The sequence below is a fragment of the Tursiops truncatus genome, chromosome 1, assembly GCF_011762595.2.
Source record: "Tursiops truncatus isolate mTurTru1 chromosome 1, mTurTru1.mat.Y, whole genome shotgun sequence".
NCBI classification, from domain to species: domain Eukaryota; kingdom Metazoa; phylum Chordata; class Mammalia; order Artiodactyla; family Delphinidae; genus Tursiops; species Tursiops truncatus.
The window spans coordinates 146,617,514-146,634,913 of record NC_047034.1 but is presented as its reverse complement, the minus strand read 5'-3'; the positions used below and the strand labels follow the sequence as shown (position 1 = coordinate 146,634,913).

General features: G+C 48.4%; 2 protein-coding genes across 8 annotated transcripts in view; one reads left to right on the top strand and one right to left on the bottom strand.

Annotated features, from left to right (window-relative positions):
- The first annotated feature begins 55 nt into the window (after positions 1–55).
- On the top strand, positions 56–3,611 carry TOE1 (target of EGR1, exonuclease). Of its 3 annotated transcripts, none has more exons than XM_019937899.3 (8): positions 56–186; positions 662–1,061; positions 1,148–1,188; positions 1,334–1,430; positions 1,559–1,717; positions 1,983–2,242; positions 2,444–2,603; positions 2,683–3,611. In XM_019937899.3, exons 2-8 carry the CDS (start codon positions 1,005–1,007, stop codon positions 3,301–3,303), a joined length of 1,395 nt encoding a protein of 464 aa, XP_019793458.1. In that variant the 5' UTR covers positions 56–186; positions 662–1,004; the 3' UTR covers positions 3,304–3,611. The 3 variants fall into 3 exon arrangements, with proteins under 3 accessions (XP_019793458.1, XP_033723422.1, XP_004327657.1); XM_033867531.2 differs by having other exon boundaries at positions 57–186; positions 919–1,061; positions 1,376–1,430; XM_004327609.4 differs by having other exon boundaries at positions 57–186; positions 919–1,061.
- TESK2 (testis associated actin remodelling kinase 2) overlaps positions 3,512–17,400 on the bottom strand; it is a 129,909-nt gene continuing 116,020 nt past the window's right edge. For 4 of the 5 annotated variants that reach the window (XM_033867459.2, XM_033867450.2, XM_033867455.1 and 1 more), the window contains 7 exons: positions 17,204–17,350; positions 7,288–7,370; positions 6,977–7,061; positions 6,636–6,719; positions 6,336–6,422; positions 5,505–5,622; positions 3,512–5,185 (listed from right to left, as the gene is read on the bottom strand). In XM_033867459.2, the coding sequence (XP_033723350.1) occupies positions 4,464–5,185; positions 5,505–5,622; positions 6,336–6,422; positions 6,636–6,719; positions 6,977–7,061; positions 7,288–7,370; positions 17,204–17,350 (1,326 nt within the window). In that variant the 3' untranslated portion in view covers positions 3,512–4,463. The remainder of the gene's footprint in view (positions 5,186–5,504; positions 5,623–6,335; positions 6,423–6,635; positions 6,720–6,976; positions 7,062–7,287; positions 7,371–17,203; positions 17,351–17,400) is intronic. The other variant, XM_033867458.2, reaches the window with a different exon arrangement.

The window sequence follows — 17,400 nt, the reverse complement described above, 5'->3', positions numbered from 1 at the left end:
CTGAACGGAAGTCCGACCGGTCGGCGACTCCGGGGGCGAAGCTCCGCCCCGTCCCCGACTGCAGGAGCGGAGTGAGGAGACGAAGAGGAAGTCCCGCGTGCACACTGACTATACAAGCGAGGGACCTCGGTGTCATGGCCGCCGACGGTGACGATGGCGCAGCCTCAGCTCCAGCCGTCTCTGACGGTGAGTGGCTTCCCAGGGGCCGCTTTAAAAGCCTGTGCGGTCCGGTGGGGGGAGGGTCTCGGGCTCGTAGTTCTAAGAAACCGATCTCAAGTTTCAGAGGAATAGCGCCTTCTTTCTGAACCAGCCACGAGGAGACTACAAGTCCCGGTGTGCACCACAGTTCCGCCTGCAAAAGCCTAGAGTCTTGGGCGCAGGGCATGTGGGGGCATGTCGGGAGATGTAGTCTGGAGTTCATGGCTCTGTTAAGTTAGGGAGGTTGGGAGTTGTGGTCCACAGGAAGTGGGACGTGTTGGGGCGTTATTTATCAGGCTCTGGGGCATACTGGCTACTGCCGCCGCTTGTGGCCATGAACAGTAGTATAGAGCCTTTGGGATAGTAAAGGGGCTGAAATCATCAAGCCTTGCAAACTATTTCCTGCAGGATGTGAGGAAAAGGAACCTCACAGATCATCTAGTCCTACCTTCCTCTTTTACAGGTTTTGATGCTGAGGGGGAAGAAATTTTCCCAGAGTCTCACATAAGCCACTGGAAGACCCAGGCTTTCTCTCCCCAAATTCAGGACACTGTTCACTCCAAGGCCTGTGTATAGAGCATATGTGATACGCTTGAGGAGAAAGCTGCCATTTCTTGCCTTGAAGGAAACTGCCCCTGCCCCCAGCCATGGCCTAGCTTGGTATCTTTTTTCTTAGGCCCTTGCCTGAGCATTAACATCCGTCACCCTCCTTATCCCCAGGTGGTGCCAGCCAAAGCACAAAATCTGGGGAGGAGCTAGTAGTCCAGGTTCCCGTGGTGGATGTGCAAAGTGACAACTTCAAGGAGATGTGGCCATCCCTCCTGCTGGCCATAAAGACGTCTAGCTTTGTGGCTGTGGACACGGTGAGAGTTGGGAGTTGGGAGAGCAGGTGGTTGTGAAAGGGCTGATACTGTGGACCTAACACAACTCTCCCTTTACTGCGCCATAGGAACTGAGTGGGCTTGGGGACAGGAAGAGTTTGCTGAACCAGTAAGTATAAGCCCTGATCTCTTTAGTCCTAGCCTTGGAAGGAGGGGCAGACCTCAACCCTGTAGTGGAGGTCACAGTCCTGGGTGGTTTGGGTCTTTCATGAAGCTAACTCCCAGCCACAGCCACCCCCAAACCCAACCCCAAGGTGCATCGAGGAACGTTACAAGGCCGTGTGTCATGCTGCCAGGACCCGTTCTATCCTCTCCCTGGGCCTCGCCTGCTTCAAGCAGCAGCCAGACAAGGTATGGGCTGATCTCACCTGCATCCCAGGTCTGTGGCTGGGGGGAGGAGGGTTGAGATCCTGGGGAACATCAGCTATGAGGTTTTTTTCTCCCAAGGCTGGATGTAGCAGAATCTCTTCCTCTCCCAGGGTGAACACTCATACCTGGCCCAGGTGTTCAATCTGACCCTGCTGTGCATGGAAGAGTATGTCATAGAACCAAAGTCTGTGCAGTTCCTGGTACAGCATGGCTTCAACTTCAACCAGCAGTACGCCCAGGGTATCCCCTACCACAAGGGCAATGACAAGGTAGGCCTCCAGCCTAGAGACTGCCCCTTCTGTGACTTCATTTCTTACTACTCTAGGCTGGGTGCATGGGGAGGATCTGCTTCTTAGGGAGTATGGGGAATCACTAGTGACAGAGCTGGGGAAACAACACTGTTACACTGGTGAATAGCATTGAATTAGGTGAAAGCAAGGGAGAGCTTTCCAGGTGAGGGACCCTGGGATAAGTGTCCTGCAAGGCTCCCTAGGGGACTCTGTCCTTCCTGATGACCCCTTTCTTTCCACCCAGGGTGATGAGAGCCAGAGCCAATCAGTGAGGACTCTATTCCTGGAGCTAATCCGGGCCCGCCGGCCCCTGGTACTACACAACGGTCTTATAGACTTGGTGTTCCTGTACCAGAACTTCTATGCACACCTGCCTGAGAGCTTGGGTACCTTTACTGCTGACCTATGTGAAATGTTCCCAGCTGGCATTTATGACACCAAATATGCTGCTGAGTTTCACGCCCGCTTCGTGGCCTCCTACCTAGAATATGCCTTCCGGAAATGGTGAGGAACTGGTTGAGAGAATGGGGTGGGGCCTGGTATAAGCTTGACTATTTCATTCACTTAAGATATTTAGTGAGCACCTATCATGTGCCAGGCACTGTTTTAGGTGCTGAGGGTTCAGCAGTGAACAAAACAGACAGAAACCCCTACTCTCATGGAGCTTATATGCTAGTGGACCAATACCCTCTTGCGATGTTACAGTGAGCGGGAAAATGGGAAGCAGCGGGCAGCTGGCAGCCCACACCTCACCCTGGAGTTCTGCAGCTATCCTTCTAGCATGAGGGCCCATATTGACTACCGCTGCTGCATGCCCCCTGCAACCTACCGTATTCATTCCACCAGCATCTGTGACAACTTCTCGGTGAGAGCACCTGCCCATTTCCTGGGGGAGGGACGTTTGATGCCTGGAACCCCTCTCTAAGCTTTTTTCCTACCTCTAGGCCTATGGCTGGTGCCCCCTGGGACCACAGTGTCCTCGGTCCCATGATATTGACCTTATCATTGACACTGATGAAGCTGTGGTGGAGGACAAGAGGCGACGGCGACGACGTAGAGAGAAACGGCGGAGGTCTTTGTTGGGCCTGCCTGAGAAACAGACTTCTGGGGAAACCGAGGATGGTCCTCCCACCAAGCAGGTCTGTAGGGTTGGCCTCAAGCCTGAGGAAATTGAGCAGGAGGTGCCTGAGGATGAGACTGGGAACCAACCTGGCTCTAAGCAAGGTCACAAAAATGACTTGGAGATGGAGCAGAGAGCAGCAAGGCCTGACACAGCTGACATGGCCAGCTCGGAAGCTCCAGAGAGTCAAGTCAATCCTAACCCAGTGCCTGGGGATGGATTGCATCGGGCTGGTTTCGATGCCTTTATGACAGGTTACGTGATGGCCTACGTGGGAGTGGGCCAAGGACCCCAGCCCTGTAACTCTGAACCATGGCTACCTGAATGCCACAACAAGGTATACCTGAGTGGCAAAGCTGTCCCCCTCACAGTGGCTAAGAGCCAGTTCTCCCGTTCTTCCAAAGCCCACAACCAGAAGATGAAGCTGGCTTGGGGCAGCAGCTGACCCAACTTCTACCCAGCACTCAGGGCCCAGGAAGAGAAGCTGAGGGTGGAACAGAGGGGTCTGGATCCCTCTAGCCTGTGAGTGTCCTACTCCCAACTACTAGGGGACGGGGACAGGGTCCTGGCAGAGATACTGCTGCATCACTCCTGGACCTTTGTCTTTACTCCAGAGGATGAGGAACAAGGATACAAGTAAGAAGGCTGACCAGCACCTGTAACACAGACTTTATTCATTTTTAAATCTCAAAGTGTCCTGGGAAAGTTTCAAAAAAAAAAAAAAATCAACAGAAACAAGATATGAAAATATTTGACCAGCTTCATCTTTGGTTATTTCTTATTGCGGCTCTATAAGGACAGACTCTTCCCATAGCTCCGGCTGTAGCAGAAAGGGAAGAAATCAGTCCACGTATAAACCATTTAACCAACTGGGTGTATCACGTGTTGACAAATACATAGAGCAGGCCCTAGGGCCTACAAAACCAGCCCTACTCCCAACACAAAGTTGAAAGTTTTATAGGGCAGAACATTAAGACTCCTTCATAAATATGAAAATAGATTAATCAACTGGAAAAGATCTTTGAATAGGTTAGCTGAGAGCCATGACCACCACTCTGCCTTGCCCTCCCCTTGCATAGAAAGTGTAGTGACGTGGTCTGACCGTGCAGTAAGTGCAAACAGCAATTATTCAAGTGTCTTAAACATTCTGGCAAGAAGCACCCCAGTCTTCAGGTCTGAGAAATAGCCATGCCCTTTATGGTCTCCTGGTCAGCTCCAGGTTCCATCCATTTTAGCTTATATGCCCCAGGAAAGGAAAGGAGACAGACCCGGGATAGGAGAAGAACCTGGGGTAATAGCTGCCTGCCAGTGCACACTAGAACTAGGAGTCCTCTGGTCCTGTCTGGGGAAGTCTGGGTGGGGGCCAGAGCTCCTTGCTGGATTTCAGAGGCTTGGTATTAGCTGTTTGCCCTAACTAGGAAGGTGTCTCACTGCTGCCTCACCTCATACATAGCCATTGGGCACTGGGAACCCCAAAGTTGAGCCTGGCTTGGCTTAGCCTGCCTGCTCTGTGGGCCCCAGGGAAGAGTCAAGGCTCTGCAGCAAGGGGGCCCTGTGGCTTCAGCTGAAGGTCCATCCCCAAGGTGAGGTGGGGATTAATGCCCCTTACCCATCCAGCTCTCCCTGGGTTTTCAGGCCTATGCCTGAGACAGAAAAGGGGACTGGAGCCAAGTCTCTTGGCCTTTCTTCTACCTCCATCTCCTCAGGGGCACCTGCAAGGCATGGACTGGCCCCCTGAGACCTGGGCCCAAAACCGTTTTCTTCCTGGGGACTGGAGCAGTCCATGGCTTCATGGGCTGGAGCAGCTGGTAGGGCAGATGCTCGGAATGGTGGGATCTCCCTTACTCTGTACTTGTGACTACTGAGGCGTGGTAGGGGCCCATCAGATAGTGATTCTTCTCGGCCCACAAACGGACAAGCCTCTTGATGCAAGAACTCTGGTGAACTAGGCAAAGAACGCCACCGGCGAACAGGTGGGGCGAGGGGCTCCTGCCAATCAGCCATGGGCATAGTTCCAGGCCCTGGTGCATCCAGGTCAAATACCAAGGAGATGACAGACTTGCTGGGCAGGTCAAAGAACTTGACCTTGCCACCTTTGAGGTCCTGGCGAGCACTGAAAGGGTTGATTTTGGGGGCTCGGGCAGCATCACCTCGTTGTGGCTGGTAGTAGGGATCCAAGACATTCACTGTACGTGGGGGCTTACTGGAGAAGATGTCTGACTGGCTTCGAGACAGCCAGATAGTACGTCTTGGGCGTGGGGACTTGGGAGGGATCTTGTCATCCAGTAAGCTCAGTCGCTTCACCCCAGGTCCTTTCTCCAAGAGTCCTGAAGAATAGTGAGTCAAGTCAGCGTTACTCTCACTAGTCATAAAAAATAGAAGCAGCACTTCATACCACAAAGTGTCACCACTCAGGAAAGCAAAGTAGGTTCTGTTGTCCCCATTGCACCAATGAGAAAACAGACTCAGAAGGGAGGCAATATGCCAGCCCACAGCTCCAGGACTTTTTCAGTCATCCCCTGCTCCTTTGCCTTTCTTCTGGACATGGGATCCTGTAATCACAGCCCTAGAGGGAAATCCCCCTCCCCCCACCATCCTAATATCCTCCCTTGGGGTCAGGTTGGACAGTCTGGTCTAATCTCTTACCTTTGGCTGTGGACTGCAGCTTCCTGTCCCTCTCCAGCTCTTCCTCCTCTAGGCGGCTCAGAATTTCCTCCAAGATCTTCCCAATCTCCACAAAGGATGGGCGCAGTTTGGGGTCCATCTGTAGTCATCCACACCAGCCATTAGCCCTGCCCTCCCATCTTCCATCCCAAGGATGGCATTTGAGTCTGTCTGGCATCTTTTAAGATTCAGATGTGCATCTAAGAGATCTTTTCTGAAGGCCCCAGACCACAAGAGTGAGTCCCAAAATTAAGGTCAGGGAAGATGCTATTGTCTAATACCCTCCCCTATCTCAGCAGCCTTTCTGTATATGTCTTATCCCCTTGTTTGGCAGAGAACCCTCCAAAAGGGTATGTTCACATTGGTTGGTTCTATTCTTTGTTGAGTTCTGCAGCTAACATGTTTCTGGAAGCTACCTGGACAAGGCCCAGCTACCCACTTAGTCATAACAGGTAGGTCCAACCCCAGAGCTATATAAAATAAAGGCTAACAAGAGCTTTTCTCACGGGTCTTGGACCAGCTGGACGCACAGTCCAACTAAAACCTGACCGGAGCTCCATCAATATCTAAGGCAAGGGGTGGTAGGTCTACACTACAAGCTGAGGACAGGATAATACAAAGCAATTTTCCTTTCCTTGGTCCAAGGCTCTGGACCAGAGTCTGGCAGGCCTAAAGGAAGGAATGTGGGCACTGTCACTCATCAGTGAAAAACAGGTCCCTGTGAGGCTAATTAGCAGCCTCTCCCTAAAGTCCTAACCAGGTGAACAGGGTTCAGCCAGCCCCAACCAAAGCCAGGAGGAAAAAGATACTCACATTACAACAGTTGAAGGTGAGCTGCAGAAAGTCTGGGGGACAGTCTCCCACCATGTGCTGGAAAGCATCATAGTCCAGCCCGAAATTCTGTGGACGGGTATGGTGGGGAAGGACCAGGGGACATTGGTAGCCAGGTCATTAATCCCTCCACCCATCCTGGCCTGCTCAGGAGAGTCTGGGAACTGCCCCAGAGAAGTAACCACAGACTAAGTTCCAGCAACTCCACCCAAGAAAAAAACAATTCCATGGCCTCAAAAGCAGCCCCATCCCAGTGGCACTGATCCCCATCCTGTAGCTCACCTCTGTTCGGGGAAGATAGTCTGGATCAGCCTGTATGCGGGCGATGATCTCACAGAGGATGATACCATAAGAGAACACGTCCGCCTGGTGGGAAGTGAGATCTCAGTTTCCCTCTCAATGGGGTGAGAGGTGGGGTTTCTGTCCCTCATGTCCACTAGCCCAGGCCTGGGCCCTACTGTCCATATTTCATTCAATTCATTCACTAGGCAGCTGACAGGTACCAGCCCTGTTTCTGGCACGAAGGATGTAGATCCTCACCCCATGCATGAAGTGTGACTCAGGACACTTTCTGCTAAGAATGGATTCTACAGAGAACCAGACCTTGGGGTCCCCAGACTCACCTTTTCATTGTAGGGCTCATCTCGGAGAACCTCGGGTGCCATCCAGAAGGGTGAGCCCACCACAGCCAGCTTCTCACTCCCCATGCTGTGGGGTGAGATTACACGGAAAATGAGCTTGCCGCTGGCAGGTGCAATGAGATATCTGACCACTGGGAATTCCTCTCCCCCAAGGATGGGCACACACTAGAATTGACTGAATTTAGGGAGCTGAGGTTGGGCTGTGACCAAGTCCTGGCCGCTGAGAAGGAAGCTGGAGTCTTCCCTTTGCCTCAGTCCCTTCTGTGACCCCAGCACCCATTAAGGCTACCCACCTGACATCAGGGATCTTCTCAGCCAGGCCAAAGTCACCTACCACTGCAGAGTAACCATTCTCATCCCTCTTTATCAGGCAGTTCTAGGGTTCCCAAAAAAGAAGACAATGTGGCTCAGAAGTGGGACCAGCCAGCCATAGACTTTACCACCACCCCTCCCTGCCATAGGGCACCTTGTCCTCTGTTCCTTGGTGAAACCACACTCTTGGGCTGACCCCTGTGGTCAGACTTGGGGGCTCTGATAGCCATGTGAGATGAGTTAGGCCTGGATCTTTGGTGGCTGCCCGAGGATTATATCATGCTCCAAACAAATATTTATCTTACTTTCTATGTGCTAGGCATGGTTCTAAGTGTCAGAGATACCTCAATGAACAGAAACCCTTGTCCTCTTGGAGCTTACAATCTAGTGGAGGAAGACAGGCTATCATCAGGCCCCTGGCCTCCCTTCATCCTTCCCTCAGAACATAGAGACCCAAGCAAGGCCAGGTCTGATCTTGCCAAGTAATGTAAGCACAGGACAAGTGCCCAAGCCTACACCAACTTACACTGCCCACAAGATCACAACCAACCTCTTTTCTGGCGTTAAAATTCCATGACCTCTGGGACTTCCCTGGTGGCGCAGTGGTTAAGAATCTGCCTGCCAATGCAGGGGACACAGGTTCAATCCCTGGTCCGGGAAGATCCCAAATGCCGTGGAGCAACTAAACCTGTGAGCCGCAACTACTGAGCCCACGTGCTGCAACTACTGAAGCCCACGCACCTAGAGCCCGTGCTCCGCAACAAGAGAAGCCACCGCAATGAGAAGCCCGTGCACCGCAACGAAGAGTAGCCCCTGCTCGCCGCAACTAGAGAAAGCCCATGCAGAGCAACCGAGACCCAATGCAGCCAAAGAAAAAAATTCCATGATCTGGCTCTAACCAACCAGCTACCAACCTCCCCATGCCTTGGTGCCCCTATGTACACATCTTCATCCAAACTTGTAACAGACAAGCTTGATTTGGGAAGCCTGAACAGCCCCTTCAAACCTTTGCCTTTGCTTATACTGTTCCCTTCCATTTGGAATGTTCTTCCAATTCTTTTCACTTCAGAAAATTTTGTGTGTTTTAAGACAAGCTTACCTTTCCAGTCCTGACCTCTCCAGCTCTCACCTTCATCTCTCTCTCATCTCAACTCCTTTAACCCCTCTGTATCATTCCCTCTTACAGCCTATCAGAGGCCATCAGCTCCTCAGGAGCAAGTTCAGGTTTGGGCCTTCCTTCCTCACAGTATTCAATTCATGAGAGAGGCTCAGGACAAGCTCACTGAACAAATGCTGCTGTCTCCCAAGAAAGGATGACCCAAGTGACTTGAAAATAAGCACAAAGCAGCAACAAGCTCTCCCCAAATAGCTGCATTCAAAATGGCCCTACACCACTCTGGCTCAGGAGGCAACTCACTCTGCCCACCTTCCTCCAGAGGTAGCAGGGAGCAGGGATCCTTGGCTCCCAGGGACATTTCTGGGGCCAGCAAGGCCCTATATCACCAAACCAGCCTCCCCCCTTCCTTGCCTTGGCCTCCAGTTGCCAAGGCATTGCCAAGTCACCTGCTTCCTCCACATCAGGTACAAATTAGTCCCTTACTCTGGCTTTGATGTGATCACACTATTCTCTCTTTCCCTGAGTTGGAAGGGAAATGTGATTTCACGTAATGTGATTTCATTACATCCTCTCCTACCCTTGATTCCTGGCAGACATAAGTGTCTCTGGCTTCTAAGCAGGACCGTCCTTGTGCTTGTCCTGGCTTTGGCCTTCCCATCAGTCCACTGGCTCAGCACTCCGCCACCCTCACCCCAGCTCCCTGACTTTACTGTCTGTGAGAAGACAGGCTCTAGGCCAGCTTGTCTATTAGACAGCCAAAGCCTAGGCTATTGGGCACTGGCTTATACTGGCTTATGCCACTGTGAGGCAGTGGCACCTCAGATCTGTCACTTGTTTTTCTCCCCTCCTCCTCCTCTTTCACCAGCAACTCAGGTTCCTGTCTCCAAGGCTCAGTCTGAAGTCCGATTTACTATTTGCTTTATAGCCCTCAGAAACAACCCTGTTAAATTCAGCTTAGATTCAGCAAGTAAGGAACAGAACAGGACCACAGTATACTGCCTTTGTCAAAGCTGTTCAGTTTCTGCCCCATCTTCACATTCATGGAGACCTCTTGTTCGCTCATTGTAAACCACCCATCCAGGAGGAAGTGACTTCATAGTAGCTTCTCTGAGCAGCTAAGAAATGACTACGGCAGGGATGATCAGGGCCCTACAACATGGGGCAAGCCTGCCTAGCCCGGTCTGCCTCTGGTCTGGAGTGTGACCACTGCCTCTCTTAAAGCTTCTCCACAGCCAACAGCTGGGCATTAGAGCCAAAGACAGAGATGGGATACTGAAAACCAAAAGAGCAAACTTCAGGAGTCTGTATCTGAGGCGAGAAGGAAAATGGAGAGCAACTCTGACCAAGATTAGTTCCTATAGGGTTTTTCAATAAACTCCTGAGCCTGCCCTTAGTGGGGTCCAGGCTAGTGAAGTTTGGCTGGCAACACTTGCTGTTTTTAGTTCCTTATCTCCCATTCCTTCCTCACTGGCTTCTGCTGGAAGTGTTCTCACTGAGGATCCCCATGAGTTCTGTGGCATTAAGCTCAGTAGACAAAATCAGTCCTTATATTACTTGATCTTGCTGCTGCTGACATTGCTGATTATTTTCTTCAGCATTTTTACATATGATTCAGGAATCATATTAGTACTGGGCATGCAGAGACTAAGCCGTTGTGGTCCTGGAGCTAACAGACTAGCCATTAGAGGCTAGTTACAGGCTATTCTTGTTCCTTTTGATTCTTCTCTGCTGGCTTCTGTGACACTATGGATTTCCTTCTCCACCTTTACACACTCCAATGCAGGCCCTAACCCACGAGGATGATGGTCTCAGGGTTCTATCTTGGGCCTACAGCTTGTGCTCTATTGTGGAGGCTATTCCACATTTCTAATTACCTCCTCTGTGCTGATGACTCCCAAACGTATATCCTCGGCACTGACCTTTATCCTCAAGCTTCAGCTTTGCACATCTCATCTATTTCTGGACATCTCCTCCTGGATTATTCACACTGAACTCCATTCATGCAAACCTGAACTCATCTTTTTTCCTCCAAAACTAAAACTCTAGCTATATTTTTATGTCAGCTGGCACTGCCATTTTCCACCCAGTTTGCTAAGCTAGAAACTTGAGATTCAGCCTAGACTTTTTACTCTTACTCCAAGTAATTTTAGCTTCTAAATGTTTTTCAAATTGGTCCCTCCCTCTTCATCCCCACTGCTATTACCCTAGTTCACATCCTCCCCTGAATACTGCAATATTCCAACTGGTCTCTGTGGCTTGGGCCAGGCTTGATCTCCATAATCCACCTTCCTCATTTCTGCCAGTATGATCTCTGTAAAATGCAAATCTGCGTTACTCCCCTACTTAAAAGCTGGCAATGACATACTGTATGATTCCATTATATGAAATGTCCAGAATAAGCAAATCCATAGAAACTGATAAAAGATTAGTGATTGCCAAATGCTAAAGGGAGAGGAGAACAGGGCATGGGGTTTTCCTTTTGGAGTGATGAAAAGTTTTGAAATTAGCTAGTGGTGATTATTGAATATACTGAAATGTATACTTTGCAAGGGTGAATTTTATTTTATGTGAGTAATATCTCAAAAAGCTGTTACTTTAAAAAAGCCACAATGATTCTTCATTTCCTACCTAGAAGATAAAATCCAATTAGATAGTATATGATCAGACTCCTCTCTTTTCAATTCTTATCCCCTACCACTTCAGCTTCACAGTCTGCACATCAGACCGTTTATGCCTCTATGCCTTTGTTTATGCAGTCTTGTCTGGTCTGGAATATAACCCCCCTCCATACATACAATACTTACTAAGCAGAATTCAATTTTCAAGGTTCAGCTCAGGCATCACCTTCTCCAAGAAGTCTTCTCTGTACCCTCAGGTTGGGTTAAATATCCTTTTTCAAAGCACCCTATGCTTCTCCTCTCTCTAACCTTAGCATTTGAGATATTATAATGAAAGTATCTGTTTCTATAGTCCCTTCCTATAGCTATAGACTGTAAGCTATAGACTGTAAGCTTTAGCAAAGCAGGGATGTCTTAAGAGGGAAGTGGCCTAGAGGAAGTGGCCTAGAGAATACTTCCTAGCCCCTTGGGCAAAGGAAAGATTGTCTACTTCTGTCTGTGTGGTACCTTACGAATTATAAAACGTTTTTCATAAACATAATCCAAGTGATTCAAACAGCATTGTCAGATGGGCAGATCTGAGATTTTTACATTTAAGATGAGAAAAGTGTAGCTTACAACTATAAGTGGTAAAGATGCAGGTCTCCTGATTCTAAAGAGATCCCTCCTAATGATTTTGGCCTCTCCAGAGGAACTGGCTAAAAAGCTTTCCACTAGAGACAGCAAGGCCATGGCAGGAACAATGTAGTCTTAAGATAGCAAAAGGGGCCAGGGCCCATGGAGAAGGCAGCACTGTTTGTGCAGGCAATACAATAAGACCCCTTCATCTGGGATGCTAACCCCTACCTCCAACGTTGGTTAATCCAAGGGCACCTAGTGTAATGCTTGCATTTCTCACCCAACTTGGACATGGCCCCAGTACAGACTATTTGACTACAGAGTACAAAATATGAAGCTCAGACCACTGTGGGGTTCTGAAGAAGCCAGACTAATTTTCAGGCTGTGTGGGATGCAAAGTCCACTAAATAGAGGAAGAAGAATGCTTTATTCAAAAGTATGCCTGGAATAAGCAGCAGACATAAGAAAGGCCCAGTCAGACTTCCGTGAGGCGACAGGTGACCTTTTCAGGTTCAAAGAGGAGCCCAGGCACTGCTGCTGCCTGGCTCCCATTCTTCTTTGTCCTACTCCTATTATAATACATCACACCATAGCAGAGAGACTTACATGTTTGCCTCATCAAGGGAAGGGAATGATCCCATTCATCTCTGTATCTCTAACCTAGCACAGACACACAGAAAGAACTTAGCAAAAGTTTGTTATATGAAAGCCTGGATAGATGACTGAAGCTTCTTTCAAAAGCAGGTGAAAAGGCATACACTAATCATACATTCGACTCTCCATAATGGGGACTGAGCTGACAAAAGACTCAAAAGGTGGCCATGAATGCACTTCTGGAAGCCAACACAAATCCTTCAGAACTGGGCCAGAGTAGACACCTAAGAGCAGATCCTGAGGTCTCCTAGAACAGCTGTACATTCAGTATTGGCATTGAATAAAACCACCTGAGCGGAGAAATGCCAAGTCCATTTGTGAGTGTTAGCTCTAAGCTAAAGTTATTTCTATAACAACAAAAAAGGCTTTCCATGTGCCAACAACTCTCTCCACTTATCCCCAACAAATTCACTCCATAAACCCACTTAGAAAGAAAGTACTGATTCTACATCTCAAGAAGGGTTAAAAGTTTCTTTTCATACCACAGGGAGAGATCAGAGACTGAATTGCCCTCCTAAATGTCCCAGAGACGGTGGCAGTCCAAGTCTCAAAAGATTATCTGGTTTGCTGTAATGTGTCCCATCCCTTCCCTTCCCCTCCATCCCACCATGTGATCCCGTCTCTTTTCTATAATTCTTGGGAAAAAATCTACTCACATATCTGTCTCTCCAACTTGACTAAGAGCCCATGGATGGTACAGATTGCATTCTAGTAATTTCTATGTCCTCTAGTAGCACAGTATAAATGGTTCCCAAAGGCTGTTGATGGTTCTCTTTATAAAAAATGACTACTTGGGCTTCCCTGGTGGCGCAGTGGTTGAGAATCTGCCTGCTAATGCAGGGGACACGGGTTCGAGCCCTGGTCTGGGAAGATCCCACATGCCGCGGAGCAACTAGGCCCGTGAGCCACAACTACTAAGCCTGTGCGTCTGGAGCCTGTGGTCCACAACAAGAGAGGCCGCGACAGTGAGAGGCCCGCGCATCGCGATGAAGAGTGGCCCCCGCTTGCCACAACTAGAGAAAGCCCTCGCACAGAAATGAAGACTCAACACAACCAAAAATAAATAAGTAAATAAATAATTTTTTTTAAAAGAATGACTACAGGGTGCCCTAATACACACTCTCTACCTCCCACCAGCATTCAACTTTGTTTCTAATTCATGCTCTCTTCAGTCTCTGAAAATTGGCATTTTCTGTTCCTAGTTGTGGGGTATAGCCTAAGACCACAGCTAGATAGGCTTTTCACTCTAGTGGAATGGCCAGAGTGGATTCTTTGGAGTTAAAAAAAAAAAGAAAAAAACCATTCCCACCCCCCAAAAAACACAGCAACCAAGAAGAGAGGTATAATTCACACTCCTAGGGGAAATCCAAAAAGACTAGTGGTGCTTGCCTGATCCTGGGCAGTAACAGTATTAAGCAGAAAGAAACTGCTCTCCCAGCTGCCCCTAAGAGCCAAGGCTCACGTACAGTTGTACCAGCCACTCCTAGCCTGTGTGTGGCTGTTGCCACTTCTTGATGGAGCTCAAGAACGGAATGTTTTTAAAGCCACACTGCATCCCACTTGCTTCTAAGTAAATCATCAGCATCGCAATAATTACAAAATTAGACAGAACAGCTATATCTGACAGACTCTTCACTCTTGAAAACAGTACTGCAGTAACTACTGATGTGTGAATCCTACAAAGGCAATACTGCTTTCAACAGGCACTCTGACTGGAAACCAGTGATCCTCTTTGCCGCTGCCATAGGCTCAGGATCATTTGGAAAAAGGCATGTGCTTCTCTCTATCCCGGTTTACCTACCTGGAACACGCTCCTACTACTTTAAATCCTTCCTGTTAGCTCTGGCCTGAAAAGCCCAGACTGATCACTCCTATGAGGTCAATAGACTGGGGACACTCAGGACCCAAGAGCACTGAGGTCATTTAAAGAGGTGGGACAAAACTGGGTGTGGGACTCAAAGTCTCAGTTCTCAAGCAGATGTTTTGGCCTCTGTGCCATCAAGCACATTCTCTGAAAGAGGGCCAGGAAGCCCCTACTCTGACAGGCTCTATATGTTAGGTGCTAGGAATAAAAAGGTGAATATGAGCAGCACTTGAGAAACTCATGTGTTGGTGGGGGACACGGACACAATAGAACCATCAAATAATAGGAAGTGTACATGCTAAAATATAAGTAAACCTTTTATTGTCCTTAAAGAAATCAAACTCAGACCCAAGGTTGACAATAAGGAGATAATTTGGAAATTTCAAAGCCCTACTCTGTCCCTTTAGACTTCTCCCTTGGGCTTCTCATTCTTATGGTCACCATCACCATCACACAGGTCTCCTGGATGGGGCTGCTCTGGTCTAGGTGGGGACACACCACCTTCTCCTTAATCTCTGCAACACTATGAAGATAAAACATTTGGACAAAACTTTACCAAAAGCTCAGAGATGATAAAAAGGGCAATGAAGTTTTTCTTCAACTTGAGATTCCCTAGAGTGTACTTCCCAGCCTGTCTCCAGGTTGCAAAGTCATTTGTTCTCCCCATCCCCTAAAGTTCAGACCCAAGAAAGTACAGCCCAGTGATACCAGGGAGTTCTTCCTCCTAAATTCCTAGTTTCTCATCTCAAGCCAACTGACATGGGAATACCCACTCCCTATTAGGAAAACCAAAGGATAGTGGTCTTACCCTATAGTTCCAAAAAGGTTAGTCATTTTTACAATACATACACTATGACAATCCCAGACAGAATCACACTTGGACACTAGCACAATGGGACAAGGTGTTTTGGGGGCACTGAAGATAATATGATGAGTTCTTAGGAACTCATTGGTAGTGGAGGACTTTCCTCCAGAAAGCCTAGCTACCTAGCCTAGTGATCTTTCCTTTGACTGAAAACCTACAGTCTATAGCTAAACACTCAATTATAAAATGCTATGAACTATTTTTCAGTTATTTTCCAACAAGACTACCTCTGGTCAGAAATTATCTATTTCAAATATCCCTTCATTCATGGTACCAGGCACCAGAGACACTCATGTAGGTGTACAGGAAATATCTGTGTGACTGACAGATAACTTGTCATGACCTCCCTCCACCTTAGAAGAAATGATGCTCTCTGAGTAGGAAGCAACAATTTGATATTTTTTTTATTTTAATTTAATTAATTTATTTTTGGCTGCATTGGCTCTTCGTTGCTGCACGCAGGCTTTCTCTAGTTGCAATGAGCTAGGGCTACTCTTCGTTGCGGTGCGTGGGCTTCTCACTGTGGTGGCTTCTCTTGTTGCAGAGCATGGGCTCTAGGCACGCAGGCTTCAGTAGTTGTGGCACAAGGGCTCAGTAGTTGTGGCTCACGGGCTCTAGAGCGCAGGCTCAGTAGTTGTGGCGCACGGGCTTAGTTGCTCCGTGGCATGTAGGATCTTTCCGGACCAGGGCTCGAACCTGTGTCCCCTGCCTTGGCAGGCGGATTCTTAACCACTGCGCCACCAGGGAAGCCCCAGCAATTTGATTTTAGTTGCATGCCTGAGGTGAGAGTATACTACCAACTTAAGGCAGTATCTAAGTTGATACAACCCCACCCATTTGCCTGGAACAAGTGCAGTTTTCTAAGTTTTGAGTTTCTAAAACGTTCTAAGGAAGGAGAAAAGTCTGATGAAAGGAAATGATACCACCTTCCAGGTCCCAGCTGTCCAACTGTCCAGCCCTTGCTTATACCAATGAAGATAAAGGACTCCTCACAACTAGGTCTCAGCTGGTCACCAGATTCCACCTGCCACTCTTATTGCTCCTTTAGTAACAGTGCAGCTGACTACAAATGGCCCTGCCACACCTAGGGGCCCTACAAGCACCTCCCCGAAGCTATTTTCTGTGTAGTACTCACAAACCAATGGCCAGGGTCCCTTGGGGACAGTACTGCTGTTTGGAACACCAGAACCATTCTAATGTGAGGTAGCCAGGGACTCACTGCTCTAGGCCTTACTGGCTCTGAGAGCACAGCCTGCTTTCGTTCCCTTTGCAAACTTTTTCTTATAACAGGCTCCCATACCCCTCATCCATGACAGAAGAGCTGTAGGAGTATGTGTATGCATGTGCGTGTGTGTGCATATGTTTGTGTTGAGGGTGCAGAATGAAATAAGAGCTATTCTTGGGCAGGTACAAAACTTCTATAATACCTCCCTAGAAGACTTTAAATCAGCTCTTGGACAGAAGTTATATTAGATGATTTATAGTTCCCATATCAATGATCAAACAGTACTATTTATATAAGCCTTGTCACGTGATGTCCTGTGCTACTTGGCCCTGAGGTGTCTGCCTTGTAGTATGGCCAACTTCCTCTAAAAGCAACTCTTTTCTAACCTGGTCACACAGCAATTTGGACAGCAAGAGAATACTACAGAGACCAGCTGACGCCAAAGAGGAACTGGCAGGATGGCAGAAACTCAATCACACAGAAAGAAAATGGGTCAGTACATTATGGCTTTCAAAACCTACACTCAAGTGACTAAAAATCACAGAACTCCTGCTGGAGGCCATGGGACAGAATACTAAGAGACAGGCTCCCATATTGCCTTGACTGCTGTCACTCCTATAGGGCAAGAACCTCTTAAGTGTCCTCATGCCATCTACTCCTGCAACACACATTCAGGACCTGAAGCCAAGAGTGAAGGTTCTCAAGATGTATGTGTTGCCAGACTCAGCAATGAAAGGTACCTATCCGCTGTGAGCCGAGATTGGCTTTCTAAGGACTAGCTGTACATAGTAATAAGTTGTATCCTCTGTGATTGAATGTTGAATTTATAAGAGATCTCCATCATATTCAAGCACATTAATGACTGGTTTCTTAACACAGTTTTCTTCGTAATGGAAGACAGTGTCTCAAAGAGTAGTGCATGTAAAGCCTTCGTACCTTAGATGTGAGGTCCCGATGGAAAATGCCTTTGAAGTGAAGGTAGCTGAGGCCCACTGCTATGTCATAAGCCAGTTTCACCCTCACAGTCCAGGGCAAATGCAGGTTACTGTCTAGCAACTGTTCCAGGTTTCCAGAGTTGATATACTGCAAAACAGAAGGAAAACCCAGCTACCATTTGTCAGGAATGCTTAGGA